This window comes from Rhinoderma darwinii, chromosome 7 (assembly GCF_050947455.1).
Source record: "Rhinoderma darwinii isolate aRhiDar2 chromosome 7, aRhiDar2.hap1, whole genome shotgun sequence".
Classification (NCBI taxonomy): domain Eukaryota; kingdom Metazoa; phylum Chordata; class Amphibia; order Anura; family Rhinodermatidae; genus Rhinoderma; species Rhinoderma darwinii.
Window position 1 is genome coordinate 57,755,892 of NC_134693.1, and position 16,838 is coordinate 57,772,729.

At 43.7% G+C, this 16,838-nt stretch overlaps 1 protein-coding gene across 6 annotated transcripts in view; it reads left to right on the top strand.

Moving 5' to 3' along the window:
- The window catches only part of KCNT2 (potassium sodium-activated channel subfamily T member 2), a 675,220-nt gene that overhangs the window by 176,775 nt on the left and 481,607 nt on the right, over nucleotides 1–16,838 (top strand). For all 6 annotated transcript variants that reach the window (XM_075833425.1, XM_075833427.1, XM_075833430.1 and 3 more), the window contains exon 2: nucleotides 4,313–4,392. In XM_075833425.1, the coding sequence (XP_075689540.1) occupies nucleotides 4,313–4,392 (80 nt within the window). The remainder of the gene's footprint in view (nucleotides 1–4,312; nucleotides 4,393–16,838) is intronic.

Sequence of the window (16,838 nt, forward strand, 5' to 3'; positions counted from 1 at the left end):
TATAAACAAAGCAACAATACAAATAATAAATTGCAATATATTTTGGAATCAGGCTACTGGGCCTTGACGTAGATGCCCTTCTATAGTTTGGTAGATATTAGTGGAGTTATCAATATAATGACAGCAGGAAGGACCAACTATTAGTGTATGTTAACACGGCCGAAAAACGGATGAAAAATCGGAAGCAGAATGCCTCCAAACATCTGCCCATTGATTTCAATGGGAAAAACGGCGCTCTGTTCCAACGGGCCATTTTTTTTTACGCGGCCGTTTTTCAAAACAGCCACGTTATAAAACCGCCTGCAAAAAAGAAGTGCATGTCACTTCTTGAGCCATTTTTGGAGCCGTTTTTCATTGACTCTATAGAAAAACAGCTCCAAAAACGGCCGTAAAAAACGCCACGAAAAACGCGAATTGCTAAAAAAACGGCTGAAAATCAGGAGCTGATTTCCCTTGAAAACAGCTCCGTATTTGCAGATGTTTTTATTAAGTGTGTGAACATACCCTTAGAGCATGACCACACGTAGCGGAATTGCTCTGGAATTCCACTGAGGACAGTCCACAGCGGAAATCCGCAGTGTACACATTTCTCTATTGCCTTCCACAGCTTTTTAGTTGTGTTCGTTTACACGTTGCGGACAATTCCACTGCGTAGCATAGGCTGCGGCGCGGAATTTGGTGTCCGCTACACGTCTGCAACAACCATTGTATGCTGCGGACACCAAATTCCGCGCCGCAGCCTATGCTACGCAGTGGAATTGTCCGCAACGTGTAAACGAACACAACTAAAAAGCTGTGGAAGGCAATGGAGAAACGTGTACATGTTGCGGACTCATTGCGGAATTTCTCCATTGACTTCAATGGAGATTCAAAATTCCGCAATGAAGTCCGCAGATGTTATGTAGATGTTATGAGTGCTGCGGAGCGTATTGGTTTTACTAACATGACATTTCTTCATTCTGGCTGGACCTATGTATTTCTAGGTCTACAGCCAGACTGAGGAAGTCAATGGGGCTCCCGTAATTACGGGTGACTACGTGTGTGCACCCATATATACGGGTGACTACGTGTGTGCACCCATAATTACGGGAGCGTTGCTAGGTGACATCAGTAAATAGTCACTGTCCAGGGTGCTGAAAGAGTTAAGCGATCGGCAGTAACTCTTTCAGCACCCTGGACAGTGACTTCCGATCACCATATACATCAACCTGTAAAAAAAATAGAAGTTCCTACTTAGCGAGAACTCCCTGCTTCTTCCTCCAGTCCGGCTTCCCAGGATGACGTTTCAGTCCAAGTGACGGCTGCAGCCAATCACAGGCTGCAGCGGTCACACGGACTGCCGCGTCATCCAGGGAGGTCAGGCTGGATGGCGAAAGAGGGATGCGTCACCAAGGCAACGGCCGGGTAAGTATGAATTTCTGTTACTTTTACCAGGGAAAGGGCTGTCCCTTCTCTCTATCCTGCACTGATAAAGAGAAGGGAAGCCCTCTTCCCCTCAATACGCAGGAATCCAATACTATTATAGTTTGGGCAGCCTGTCTATGTAATATTTGTTGTTTCCACCCAGTATCTCCAAAGGTGTCATCATATATCAATTGATGTGGCAAAATCTTATATGCATTTATAATTTAGTGTCACCTTAACTATTCTAAAAATATCTAGATGTACCAAAAATGTATACTTATCTGAATAGGAAAAAACAATTTGTTCATAATTGAACTTAAAATAAAAGTAAAGATACAAAAATCATTGTCTCTTCTTCTGATCTTTTTAGACCCTAGTCCTACAGGGTCTCTGGTGCAGGGAAGCATGGGATTATTGTGCCCCTCATCACTAATGGCCTATTGCCAAGGTGACTTTTACTTTCCTTGGTTGGCCAAAGAACAGACCCTAAATAAGAATCTGTACCCACCCTTTACAACTTTATTGGTTTGTCGCTGTCCTTTCCCCTCCTTTCTCGGTGTTGATTGGTGAAGAGAGTGCAGGTGTGTCACAGGATGTAAGCACAGAGTATAGGGCCCCTTCTCTGTGTACTTACTGGAGATAAAATAAAAAACAAATTTGTTCCTAAATTTTAGGCAGGAATAACTTAATGGCAGTAGGCAGTGTGGGTCTTAAATGATGTTTACTTTTCACCAACCTTCATTGAATAAACAATTTAAAATGTTGTCAGTCCAACAGTTTTGTAGTAACTCTGCCCAGAGTAACCTTTATGGGTTTCTGCTCTAGCAAAGACATGTTCCTAATGGTCCTTTGATGAATTTATATTACTGTGCTATATAGACCTCATCTAACTGTCCTCGTTGGAGGATAAAACTACTGTGCGTGTATATATAAACATAACATCCTCAATTTGTCTGTTAAATATTTTAACCATTAAATATTTTACCTATGGCAATAAACACTAAGAACTATTGTTCCGCCTATAGGGATGTATAAACACTTATAAGAAGTGCAAATTGTATGTATCCAATAAAGCTTCCATATACAACAAGTACCTCCTAAATTGTTGGCATGTTAAATATAAAATTTGAATCTATAAAATATTGTCAACCATGCACAAAATGTAGTGGTATTAGTATAATTTCAGAATCCAAAATATCTTTATAATTAATAATCCAATTTTACCCTATACGTTTTAAGAATAGCGTTTGTTCCATTTTTGTTCCTTTCTATTCGCCATACATCTAGGGTTATGTCCAATTTATGGTATGTTCACACGGAGTGTTTTCAGACGTTTTTTGGGCTGTAAACGTCCCAAAAAACGGCTGAAAAATCGGAAGCAGAGCGCCTCCAAACATCTGGACATTGATTTCAATGGGAAAAACTGCGTTCTGCTCCGATGGGCCTTTTTTTAAAAAAATGGCAGCGAAAAAGAAGTGCATGTCACTTCGTGGAATGTTTTTGGAGCCGTTTCTCATAGACTCTATAGAAAAACAGCTCGAAAAACAGGAGTTAAAAACGCTGCGAAAATCGCGAGGTTTGATTATAAAGCGTCTGAGACGTTTTTTATTTTGTGTGTGCACATACCCTTAGAGAGAAAGTATGGGACGACACATCTGTATAACCAAATTAAACATTACCCAAATTTGAGTTGTTCTCGTTTAAATAGGGCTGAAACAAAATGATTGTCTTCTATCCTCTAAAAACACTTTTTCTACATTTTGGGTCTTCAGCACTTTTGCTTCCGTGAAAAAAACCTGAAACCTTTCGAACAGAGACAAACGGAATCCAACTGTACCAATAGAATTACCATTGAAATTAATGGTAATTCAAACTGAAGCAATGCTTTCTGTTTGGATTTTCGGTCATCTCTTCCTCTGATGGAAGAGACCTGAATGGGAGACAACATTAGTGTTAACTTAGCCTAATTTATTTCTTACACCATTGATGTTATAAATTAGGAAAATATGACTCTTAAAATAATAAATATTTAATAAATAAGTAAATAAATAAATAAAAAACAAAAAGGATTTTAACGGATTTTTATGTTCAGAAATTTGAATGGGCCTATGTATCCTTTCAACAATCAACTTTACAATGTCCTCCTCCCATAGAAGAATCTTAAAACACCTTTCTGGGCCCTACATAATGTATGTCAATTACCTTTCCCTGTGCATCATACTGTACCATACTCTTCTCAGAGCTGCTATGTGTACCAGTCAAAAATGACTTTACCATCTGACTATGCCTACTACAAGCTCTTGCATGCATGTATTAACACACACTGAAGAACTGTGGGGGGAATTCATGAAACACTCTATGCCAGAGTGCCACAAAAGTCGCAATTGACTCACAAACTCGCTTTTTGTGCAAAAATGAAAAAGAAAACTGTGTGGGCATTCCAACGGGGAGTAGCCAACTGCTGCCCGACAAATTTACACCAGAAACTGGTGTAAATTATACCAGCTCGTAGCTTACTGGCACATGGGCTGCCAGATATGTGCCTAATTTATTAGGTCTCTCTTAATAAATTAGGTGCATCTTACTCCAGCGTATTTTAGATTAAGCCTGCTGTATGAATTGCTAGTTTTAATAAATGCTACCCTGTGTGTAATGTTTTAGGTATTAAAGCCTTACTATTTGGAAGGGGAGCCACCTATGCTCTCAGGCCATATTGCAGCTATAGTAGCACTATCCCTACAATTTCTTCTATTGCATAAAAAAGTAAAACTTTTTTTTAGCAAATGTGTTGTAGAATATAACATTCTGTTGATAAAACGAGACAGATATTGAGAAATGTGTTCCATTATACCATATGTTGCCCACCAAGCTACAAATTAACAGATTTTTATCTATGCTTTCTTCACAGAGTTCAAGTAGAATTCTATGTAAATGAAAACACTTTTAAGGAGAGACTAAAGCTTTTCTTCATTAAAAACCAAAGATCAAGTAAGTAGCCTTGAATGAGTTTTGGGGAAAAATGTTACTGTAACACTGCTTGCTACAGTTTTAGAGTTAGCAATTAAGAAATAAATGTGGCCACTGACTAACCATAGATTGTGTCACCGCTATTTTTACTGAACATGCAAATTTTGAATAAAATGGGAAATAAAGCTTCTAATTAAGAATATATAAAACTATGCAACCAGAACTGTTGGAGTAGAGCAAATACACAACCTTTAGGCTATAGACACATTTGCTCTAAAAAAAATATTTAATTGTTCATTTGATTCCTAAATGCAAAATGAAGCAACTTTCTAAATAGTCTTCATTATAATGTCCTACCATTTTGCTGCTGTAGAGTATGTTTAACTTGGGACAACGATAAAACAGGAAGTTACCCATCCGTCGCAAGACTAAAACAGACAGCGCCTGGTGAAACCATTAACTTTAATGCATAGTGTCAGGTTTCTGTCATGGTTTAAGTCGTTTTTTACTTAATTTTTTTGGACTAAGGGTCATGACTCCTAAACAAACCCTTACAGATACCAGTTGGGAGGGGGAGGAAGATGTGCATGGCAGATCAGAGTGTCTGGAGGGGGGAAACATTCAAGTGTTCAGGGAGGACAGATCACACCAGCCGTACTATATCAGAGTGAAGATAGGGAGGAAAGCACAAAAGGGAGAGTGGGAGAGTTACACAGGCTGTGTATCTGTTTAAAGGGAACGGAGAGCACCCAAGACAAAATAGTAGACAGGTGGTCCAACACACAATGCAGTTAAAATCGATACTGTTTTATTGTTACAAAATTTAAAACAAATAAATAAAAAAATCCAGTGTAAAAAACGCTTACGCGTTTTGAACCATTCGGTTTTTACTCATAGCACCCAAGACAGACAGTGCAGGTGTCTCAACATCAGTGTTTGTCAGCACAAGGGAGAAGAGATCTCTCATGGTCTGAAGAGGGGGAAAGGGTGAAGGAATGATGTTTTGCTGCTGCATAAGAGCTGCTGAATGCAGCAGCATCCTGTACTCACATAACTTACATTCAGCAAGTATTATTAGGAGCGACGCCCTCATGAGAAAAGTTAACTAGGAGCAGGTTGCCCCAACTCCTTATAAGGCTGGATTCACATGAGCATGTTCGGTCCGTAAAGGACGGAAAGTATTTTGGCCGCAAGTCCCGGACTGAACACACAGCAGGGAGCTGGGCTCCTAGCATCATAGTTATGTATGACACTAGGAGTCCCTGCCTCTCAGTGGAACTACTGTCCCGTACTGAAAACATGATTACAGTATGGGACAGTAGCTCAACGAAGAGGCAGGGACTCCTAGCGTCGTACATAACTATGATGCTAGCAGCCCAGCTCCCTGCAGTCTGTTCTGTCCGGGACTTACGGCCGAAATACGTTCCGTCCTTTACGGACCGAACATGCTCGTGTGAATCCAGCCTCAAAGTGTACCTATTCTTCCAAGTGCCTTTTCAGAATAAGCTGTCATATGTTTGCTCATGAGCAAACTTTATTTGACTGAAAACTAGCTTCAGCGTCATCTTATATAACAAAAGTCACTGAAAAGACATTGGAAAAGTCAAGGTATAGCTTACCTACACTGAACTATTTATAATAAGCTGTCATATGTGTGTACATGAGGAATAACACTATTTCTAGCCATTATATGGCTTGTATTCTGCATTTTTAGCAGTTTCCTCTGTACAGGCTCTTTTTCTAACTCTGTTTTCTTTGAGTTAGTGGATGGAGCCTAAGGGTATGTTCACACGATTAACAAAATACGTCTGAAAATACGGAGCTGTTTTCAAGGGAAAACAGCACCTGATTTTCAGACGTTCTTTTGACGAGCCGTCATTTTACGCGTCGTATTTTGACAGCGACGCGTAAAATGACAGCTCGTCTGCACAGAACATCGTAAGACCCATTGCAGGCAATGGGCAGATGTTTGCCGACGTATTGGAGCCGTCTTTTCAGGCGTAATTCGAGGTGTAAAACGCCTCCATTACGTCTGAAAATAGGTCGTGTGAACCCAGCCTAACTGCTATCCTGTCTTAGGCCCCATTCACACGACCGTAGAATTTGTCCACAATTACGGACCAATTCACTTCTTCTATTGACCACGGACACCTTCCTGGGAAGGTGTCTGGGCCGTAGGAAGCATCCGCAAAAGATAGGACATGTCTTATCTTTTGCTTTTTACATGCCGTGCTCACATACTTTGTATGGGAGCACGGGCCGAAAATGTGGATGGCTGTCCGCGGCCGTAATTGCGGACAGTGATTACGGGCACGGTCGTGTGCATGAGGCCTTATATACACTGCATACATGGAGAAGAGAAAATCCTGCTCTCCGATCTCTATCACATCTGTAGAAGCAGCAACAGCATGGTGGAGATTACAAAGCAGTAATAAGCAGTGTAGCTGTAAATCCAGCACTGGGATGAGAACATTTACTCGGTAACTACAGCAGCATCTGTTTCTCTTTCTGCCTGTCTTTCACTCTGCTTCCGCTCTCCTCCTTCCCCTCTTCATAGATTTCTGTGGGCAGCTGTAACCTGATCCTGATGGGAGGAGGAAATGAGCCTGATAAGTGGAGATGAGGGCAGTTTTCTCCAATAGGATATTTTACAAAGTTTCTTATATTGCACTATTGATTTATACAAAGTTTGTTAAAAGTTAGTGATACTTTAAAGGGTCTGAAATTAAATGAAATAATGAAGATTGCAGCCTTAAACTTAGTGGACCTTTTTTTTTTTTAAACTACAAGTGACCTATAGTATATGTAAAAACATTTCTTTCCATGTAGAAGGTGTCCATAGCCTTTAACTAGTTGATGACGCATGACGAGTTTGCTGGACATGAGTGGCAGGACTTTGCTACATCATAAAAAGTATACTTTTCATGCTGATTGTAGGGGCACAGCAGATAGCGGGCAGGGGCATAGCTAAAGGCTCATGGGCCCCAGTGCAAAACTTCCTCATGGGCCCCAAACTTCTCTTCACAGCCGAAGAGACAGCATATCTATAGCACTGAGACCCCTATAGCTATGGATAAGATTATATACAGTGGCTTAGAAGACTGTATTACATATGATAGGCTTAGCTACAGGGACTAGCAGACAGTATCACACATGATAGGCTTAGCTACAGGGCCCAGCAGACAGTATCACACATGGTAGACTTAGATACAGGGCCCCAGCAGACGGTAATCTGGGCCCTGTATCTAAGTCAGTGACGGCTGCGTAGTCCGTGACGCTCGCTGGAACATGACCTGGGCGAGTGTCACTGACTTCCACCCCCCGCCCCCCCCCGTTGGCACTTTCTGGAAGAGCCTGCCGACATTCTGCCCTGCAATCCTCCACTGTTGTACCCCTCGGCGGACGTCATGTCGGCAGGTCTACACAGTGGACAGTGTGGTAACGGGGCCAGTGGGCCCCTGAGTTAGGGGCCCCGTTCGCACCTGCGACCACTGTAACCCCTATAGTTACGCCACTAATTGCGGGCCATCGGCTGTAATACACAGATGCAGCTCCACTCTAACAGCGGAGATCACAGAAACATGCCACAATCAAAGTTGATATATATATGAATAAAGTACATATATTTGGTTTTGTCACGACTGTAGCAACCTGCACAACAAATATATAGCATCATTCATGATAATTGGTGTATGCTGTAAAAAAAAAACAAAAAAAAAAAAACTGCAGTGGAACTACTTTCTTCTACATGTTTCAAAAATATAAATGAAATTAATTAACTGATAATGTAAATGTAACAAAAAATGGCACCTACATTTAGTACAACTCGTCCTGCAAAAAAAAGTCTGATACAGCTGCATAGAAAAAAAAATAAAACATTTAGAAGCGCCGGGATGCAAAGAGGAAAATCAAGAAATTGTTCTGGTCCTCAAGGCCAAACTTGGTTCAGTTCTTAAGGGGTTAAATACATATCTATGTATTTTAATGTGCATACCGGTGCCTCAGGCTTAGTAGATTTTATCAGTGGTAGTTATGGAAATTGTGTTTTTATGTACAGGGCCTTGCAAAGAATATCCTACAAGCCTTAAGTTTCGTTCATCTAAATAGAGTTATTTCTGCACAAAATCTGCTGTGTGTGACTGCACTCTAAGGTCGGGTTCCCACGGGACGGATACGCTGCGTAAAAACCACGCAGCGTATCCGACCTGGAACCCGCAGGACTTTCCCTCCGAAAAATTGCACCACATTGTGGTGCAATTTTTCGGATGGAAATTCTGCTGCCTATAAGCGCACATACTTCCTCCTCTGACGTCTGATCCGGCCTCCCTGGATGATGTTTCTAGTCATGACGCTGCAGCCTGTGATTGGCTGCAGTGGTCACATGGGATACAACGTCATCCCAGGAGGTCAGACTGCACGAAGAAGGAGGGCGGGTAAGTATGTTTGTTTATTTTTTTCCAGCATTGCGATTTTTGCGGCGTAAATGCTGCGAATACGCTGCAAAAGTCACAACACATGGCTTTGTGTTGCGGGTTTTGTAACCTGCAGCAGAAAATCAATGAAAACACAGCATAAATTGACATGCTGCGGAATTAATTTCCGTACCGCAGGTCAATTTATTAACGTTTACGCATCAGGGTTTTTCCGCAGCGTGGGCATGAGATTCACTAAATCTCACCCACTTTGCTGCTACTGTAAACGCTGCCGAATTTCCGCACAGAGTTCCGTTGCGGGAGTTCCGCAGCATTTACACTAATTGGGAACCCGGCCTAAGGGCTTGTCCACACATAATGGAATTGCTGCAGAAAATTTCTGCAGAACTTATGTAGGATTTCCACTGTGGAAAAACCGCACCATTTCCTGCGGTTTCTAATGCAGAAAATGTTACGGACTTTGAAAGGTTTTTTTCAGTGCTGGGAGATGGTGACATCTTCTCTGAAAAACACAGCAGTTCAGTCCACTTTCCATGGCAGGAATTGACTTGATGCGATCCAAAAAATACGCACCGCAGGTGAATTTCTGGTCGGATATTTTGCGCAGCGTGTGAATGAGATTTGTTAAATCTCACCCACTTTGCTGCTACTATATTCTGCTGCGTATTTTCCGTCCGCAATTCTGGATGACAAATACACAGCAATTCCGTTACGTGTGGAAAAACTCCAAGGGTATATTTACATGCAGCAAAAGGCTGGTTTCGCATGGGCCGGATATGCTGTGTAAAAACCATGCTGTGTACATTCCATCCAAAAACCGCGCCACAACGTGGTGCATTTTTTAAGACTGAATTTTTTCTGCGGAAAGCAGCGGTAAAAACCGCTCACACCTACATAGGCCATTGTCATGGTGACGTGTCCCTATTGTGCAGTCCGGTACGGCCTCCCAGGATGACGCTGCAGCCCATGTGACCGCTGCAGCCTGTGATTGACTGCAGCGGCGGTCACAAGGGATGATACATCCAGACTTCAGGAAGAAGGATGGCGTTCTGGGTAAGCATGATTTTTTTTGTTTTCCGTAGTTGCGATTTTAGCGGTGTAATCGCTGTGAATAAACCGCAAAAGTCGCAACACATGGATTTGTGCTGCAGGTTTTGCATCCCCATTGAACTCATGGGGGAAAACCCGCAACGGAAAATCAACAAAAACGCAGCATAAATTTACATGCTGCGGAATTAAACACCGCACCACAGGTCGATTTTATTAACATTTACACTGCAGTTTTTTCCGCAGCGTGGCCACTTTGCTGCTGCCACTTTGCTGCTACTGTAAATGCTGTGGAATTTCCGCACAGAATTCCGTTGTGGAATTTTTGCAGCGTTTACGCTACGTGGAAATCCGGCCTTAGGCTACATTCACACGAGCGTGACAAATTTGTAAAAAACGTGCATAAATCTGTCCATGTGTGCTGCGTTATGCATCAGTGAACTATGCGGGTGGCATGCATTTTTCACGCACTTGCAAAGCACATATTTATTTTTTTTCAAAGGAATTGATGCGCAAATCACACACCGCACACGGATGTGTATCCCTGTGCGGTGCGTGGTTTTCAGGCACCCATTGAATTCAATGGGCGCGTAGGTGAGTGAAAATGCACCAATATAGACATGAAATCAATTGGCCCGCGTGCTGTGCGTGATTTCCGCACACAGCACATGGACGAGATTCACGTTTGTGTGAATTGGCTCTTAATGTTGCAGAGAAGTAGCAATACATCCAAATGGGTTTGTTTCTGCAGCAAGTAAATGGATTTCTGCAAACTCCATTCAGGTAAATGGGACAGTTGCAGAAATGTTTGCAACAAATGCAATAATTGGTGGTCTCATCTTAGTTATGAAGCCAATGGCCAAACAAAGTAAAAAATTGGACCGCTTAATGTTGTCATGTGAAGTGTACAAAAATAATCTGTCCCCTATTGCCACATATAGTGCCAAGTTTCAATCTGTTTGTGGAAGCAGTATTCAGATGGAAAAAAGATTCCTGCAGCGTTTTTACTGAAAATATGCTGTACACAATCCTAAGATGTGCCACACCAAGCATTAGCTAGAGTGGTTTAACCCCTTAATACCGAAGATATTTTAAACCTTAATGACAAAGCAATTTTTAAAGTTTTTCCATCATTGCATTCAAAGAGCTATAACTTTTTTATTTTTCTGTAGACATAGCTTTATGACTTGTTTTTTGCAGGACAAGTTGTATTTTTTAAAAGCATAATTTTGGGGTACACTGTCCGCATCAATGCCGCATCAATGCCGCACAGAATCTGCGTCGCAGATTCTGTTGCGTCTTTGCCTAAAATGGGCATTAAATTGATGCGGACTAGCCGTTGCGTATTCCGGTGAAGAGTGCTTCCCTTCTCTCTATCAGTGCAGGATAGAGAGAAGGAACAGCCCTTTCCCTAGTAAAAGTAAAAGAAATTCATACTTACCCGACCGTTTTCTTGGTGACGCGTCCCTATTTCGACATCCAGTCCGACCTCCCTGGATGACGCGGCAGTCCATGTGACCGCTGCAGCCTGTGATTGGCCTGTGATTAACTGCAGCCGTCACTTGGACTGAAACGTCATCCTGGGAGGCCGGACTGGAGGAAGAAACAGGGAGTTCTCGGTAAGTAGGAACTTCTATTTTTTTTACACGTTGATCTATATTGTGATCGGAAGTCAGTGTCCAGGGTGCTGAAACAGTTACTGCCGATCGTTTAACTCTTTCAGCACCCTGGACAGTGACAATCTCCTGAAGTCGCCTAGCAATGCTCCCGTAATTACGGGTGCACACACGTAGTCACCCGTAATTACGGGAGCCCCATAGACTTCTATGGGCGTGCCCGTGCCGTAATAACGGCCCGTGATTACGGGCGTTTTTACGTTAGTGTGCATGGTGCCTCAGTCTAGCTGTAGACCTAGAAATACATAGGTCCAGCCAGAATGAAGAACTATCATGTTCGTAAAACCAATACGCTACGCAGCACACATAACATCTGCGGACTTCATTGCGGAATTTTGAGACTCCATTGAAGTCAATGGAGAAATTCCGCAATGAGTCCGCAACAAGTCCGCTACACGTCTGCAACAGCCAGTGTATGCTGCGGACACCAAATTCCGCACCGCAGCCTATGCTCCGCAGCAGAATTTTCCACAATGTGTAAATGAACCTAACTAAAAAGGTGTGGAAAGCAATGGAGAAACGTGTACGCTGCGGATTTCCGCAGCGGACTGTCCGCAGCGGAATTCCAGAGCAATTCCGCCACGTCTTGTCATGCCCTTAAATTTACGCCGTTTACCGTGTAGCATAAATAAAAATAGCAAATTTATCAATTTTTTTTAAGTTTTACTACTTTTACATGGTAAAACCACTTTTTTTCCAAATTATTTGTTTTTGTGTCGCCATATTTTAAGAGCCATAACTTTTAGATTTTTCTGCCGATGCAGCTGTATGAGGGCTTTGTTTTTGCAGGACGACTTGTAGTTTTTATTGGTATCATTTTAGAATACATGCGACTTTTTGATCACTTTTTATCTTTTTTTTTTATGGCAGGATGAACAGAAAACAGCAATTCTGGCATTGTTTTTTATTTTATTTTTTTACGGCGTTCACCGTGCGGGTTAAATAATGTAATCGTTTTATAGTTGGAGTCATTACGGACACGGTGATACCAAGAATACCTTTTTGTAAGGCCTCATTTACACGAGTGTAATATACGCGTGTCGTACGCACCTATATTACTCTATGGGGCAGTGCAGACGATGCGTGAATTTTGCGACATGTTCTATAATCGTGCGTTTTTCGCGCATCACGCACCCATTGAAGTCAATGGGTGCGTGAAAAACACGCATTACACACGGACGCTCCTGCGTTGCATGCGCGAATTTCACGCATCACTTGTTATGTCCATGAAAAAGAGTTTATAAAGCTGGACAAAGCAAACAAAAACCAGGAAGTGCTTGCGTTTTCACTGCGAGTGGGCAAGCCTATTGACACAGAACTTTCCCTCCACTGAGATCTGCTGCCATGCCGCGTGGGATTGACGTCGAGCGCCTCATCACCCTGGTCCAGGGCCATGGGGCGATTTGGGACACTCGCGCGGAGGCGTACCACGACCGCACGGTCAAGGAGGACGCCTGGGAGGAGGTAGCGAGGGAGCTTTTTGGCGAGAAGTGGGAGAGTGGCCGAACCCGGGACCGCAGTCGGTTGGGTGAGCACCATGCTTTTTCAGGCAATGCAATGTCATCCCTATTGAAGAACTGGGGCCCTGTATGTGTTTTCCGCGCATTTGCCCAATTGTGGAGCAGGCGCATCACCGTGTACCATGTCATTGGCAGGGCAGGGCCCCTCATTTTAGTAAGAGGGCACAGTTCTTATGGCGTTATATTTGTTTTTACTCCAACAGTCCAAGATATCAAAACACGGTGGCGGAGCTGCCGGGACCAATTCCGCCGAGAAATGGGGGAAAAGGGACGCAGCGGAGATGGGGGCTCGCGTAAGCGCCCCTACATGTACACAAAACATTTGATGTTCCTGAAGGACATAATGGAGATGCGCACGTAAGAGATTTTGCTTTTGCATGTGTCTAATGTGTGTTCGCCCATGTCCTGTTTGCCATCGTGTTGTTGTGGGCATTGTTCTATATTCTGTTCTTACGCAATTTTCCCATTATAGAACCACCGACAATTTGGAGGATACAACTGAGGAGACGGACATCGGAGATTCTCTGCCGGAACCTCCTGCTGCCCATGTCCTGCCCCTTAGCCCCGAGCCGACACCCCTGGACCCCGCCCCTGTCCAGTCTGCACGGGCCGCCGCCTCTCCGGCTGAGGAGCGCCCCGTGCGTGCCCCCACTCGCCGGCGCCGTCCTCCACAGGCCTCCGCTGGTGGGCAAGTTGATAGCTGGGTACTTGAATATCTACGCCATGCCACGGATGAGGACGGGAACGACTTCTTTGGGCGCAGCATCGTTCCCCTACTCCGGCTGGTCCCCATGGATCGTATGGCCCGTCTGCAAGAGTCGATCATAACCTTGATCGATGCCTCCACACCCCCCCACAATCCAAACCACTGCTTCACGGCCATTGAGCAGTGGCGCGGATTAGCCATGCCGGCCACCAAGCCCCAGATGCCGGCAACATACCATCCAGCCCCCCAGATGGCACGGCCGCACCCCTATATGCGCCCTATGGCTCCCCACTTCCCTGCCCCAACGTATACAACCAATTTGTACACATGAAGCACTAAATAGGCTATCTCAGGAAACTGTGAGATAAAATATATCAAGTAATAGAATAGATTATATCTTAGTTTATAAACAATTTGTAAATAGAGATAGCCTCAAAGAATGTAACCAAGTGTGACTTGGTGTTTTTGACTGAGGATATACAAGAAACCTATAGAGAGAATAGTCAAAAAACAGATGCGAGTATGACGTAATAGAAAATTTTTATTTAACAGATAGATACAAACAAGATTAAAAATTATGAGTCATACAGTGTAAAAAATGGCGTCAACCAATGGTGGGATATAGAATAGTACATATAGGGCATGGATACCAAAAAAATGCTAGGAATAACAGCAAAGAATGTACTAGTTATGCCTGGTGTTGCAAAAAAAAAGAGATTGCGAATACAATGTCTTTTTCAATGAAGGTATATCAATGAAGCTGGTGTGCTCTAAAGAGAATGTAAATGCAATATGCTGGTAGAAAGTACATGAATGCAGACCAGAATAAATAGCAAATGCCAGTACAATAGTGAAACCGGGTGTGCAAACAAAAAGATTTGCAAATGCAATATCTTTTATTACTGAGGTTATATCAATAAAGCTGGTGTTGCTCTAAAGCAAAAGTGATATGCTAATAGAGAGTAAACCAGAATACCAGTACAATAATAAAGTGTAAGGTACCATCATGTAAGAGACGAATGCTGTATTAACCATGCAAGATTGTGAACCATCAAAAGGTAATGGTAAAGTACATACCCAAGTAGTGAATATTCCCACGTGCAGGAGACGCCAGACCCGACGCGCGTTTCGGCGGATGCCTTCGTCCGGGGGTCTTAGCCATGCCGGCCACCAAGCCCCAGATGCCGGCAACATACCATCCAGCCCCCCAGATGGCACGGCCGCACCCCTATATGCGCCCTATGGCTCCCCACTTCCCTGCCCCAACGTACCACGGACAACATCAGCACCACTATGCTGGCGAGGAACAACCTTCGCAGCTCCAGGTCCAGCATAGTGGTGCTGAAATGCCGGCGTATTCCTCCCCGGGCCACCACTACCAACACCTGTGAGTGTGTTGGTGTCGTGATATTTGGGCGGCCAATTTGTTTTTTATGAAGGGATGGCAACTCGTCCTCTCATGTAGGTTACACCATGTTGGTGTTCTTTTGTTTCTACAATATGTATGTGTATTTTCCTGACCACACCATGTTTCCGTTGTGTGAATTCCGAACACATTAAAAACATGGATGTTGATTGTTTCTATTGCGTGTTGTTTTTATTTTACACCCCTCAACACAATGTTTTACCCACATTTATTTTGACTATACCCTCACACACTTCTGGCCTTTGGGCCCAATGCATGCACACGTGATATGAGGTTTTAGTTAATCTCTCGGGGTTTGACATTGTTTGCAAGAGGTGCGAACGTTTGGGTGCTGTCATGGGCCCCGAAGCACACTAAGTACACTTGCAATTGGACTTGCCTAACTTTAGGCCGGCCATCATTCTATCTCCAGAAAGCATGTTGACAAATGTCAAAAGTCCTGCTCAAACCCCGACAGATGTAAGCTCGCAACCCGCGTCAAGGGTCCTCATGTTTTGCGAGTCCCTAACCCAACACGAACCACAAAAACTTCTAAAAACCCTGGCCACATGTGACTTGTGTAGTGAAGCCTCCAAACAACAGTCAACCCTTCAAAGGTCAACACGCCCCCACGGTGCGGCTCCTGATGGGCACGCGAAATATGCCGCCAAAGTATCCCGAAGGCCGGATGAGAGAGATCGGCCGAGAGGAATAACCGGGACAGTGTGGCTGCTGCCTGCATGTGTTCGGATATATTCAGAATCAAAGGTAGCATCATTAATGCTGCAGAAGTTATACAGAACGACAGACGCTTGTAAAACACGTGTCACATTCTGCATGGACAATTGCATTGTTGTCAGAAAGACACGCCACCTGTTCGACATAATGCCAAAGGCACATTCCACACATCGACGAGCTCGGCCTAGGCGGAGATTGAACATGCGCCGACGGTCATCCAAACCCCTTCTCGCAAAAGGACGCATGACTTGCCTTGTCAGGGCAAACCCCTCATCCACCACGATGACATACGGGATTGGGGGTCCGCTGGAGCCCGGGAGGATGGAAGGTTCCGGCACCGCCAGTCGATTATTCACGAGTCGCTTCCCCATTCTTGATGAACGGAATATGCGGACATCTGCCGAGCTTCCATACGAGCCGATGTCAACAATAGTGAAACAATAATTCGTGTCCGCCAAGGCTAACAATACCATGGAAAAAAACTGCTTGTAGTTATAGTATTGCGAGCCACTGCGTGGGGGCTTTCTCACACGAATGTGTTTGCCGTCTAGGGCACCAATGCAATTTGGAAATTCACTTGCTCTAAGAAATCCCTCAGAAATTCTTAGCCACTGTTCTGTCGTGGGCTGAGGCATGACCGTGGTCTTTAACCTCTGCCACAACACGACACAGGTGGATGTGACAATGAACGAAATGGTGGTCACTCCCAAAAGAAATTCAAAATGTAACGAATGATAACTATTGCCTGTGGCCAGAAATCTAGAAAACAAAGAAAAAGAAAGCCACAACACATGTTAGGGGGGGCTGGTAAAGCAGACAGCGTCATTGACTAAGTAATAGCAACTGCACACATACCTCAAGGTCACAAGCAGACGTTCCTCGGGCGAAATGCAGCGTCTCATGTTGGTATTCTTGTAGGTGAGACCAGAGCGAATCTGCTCA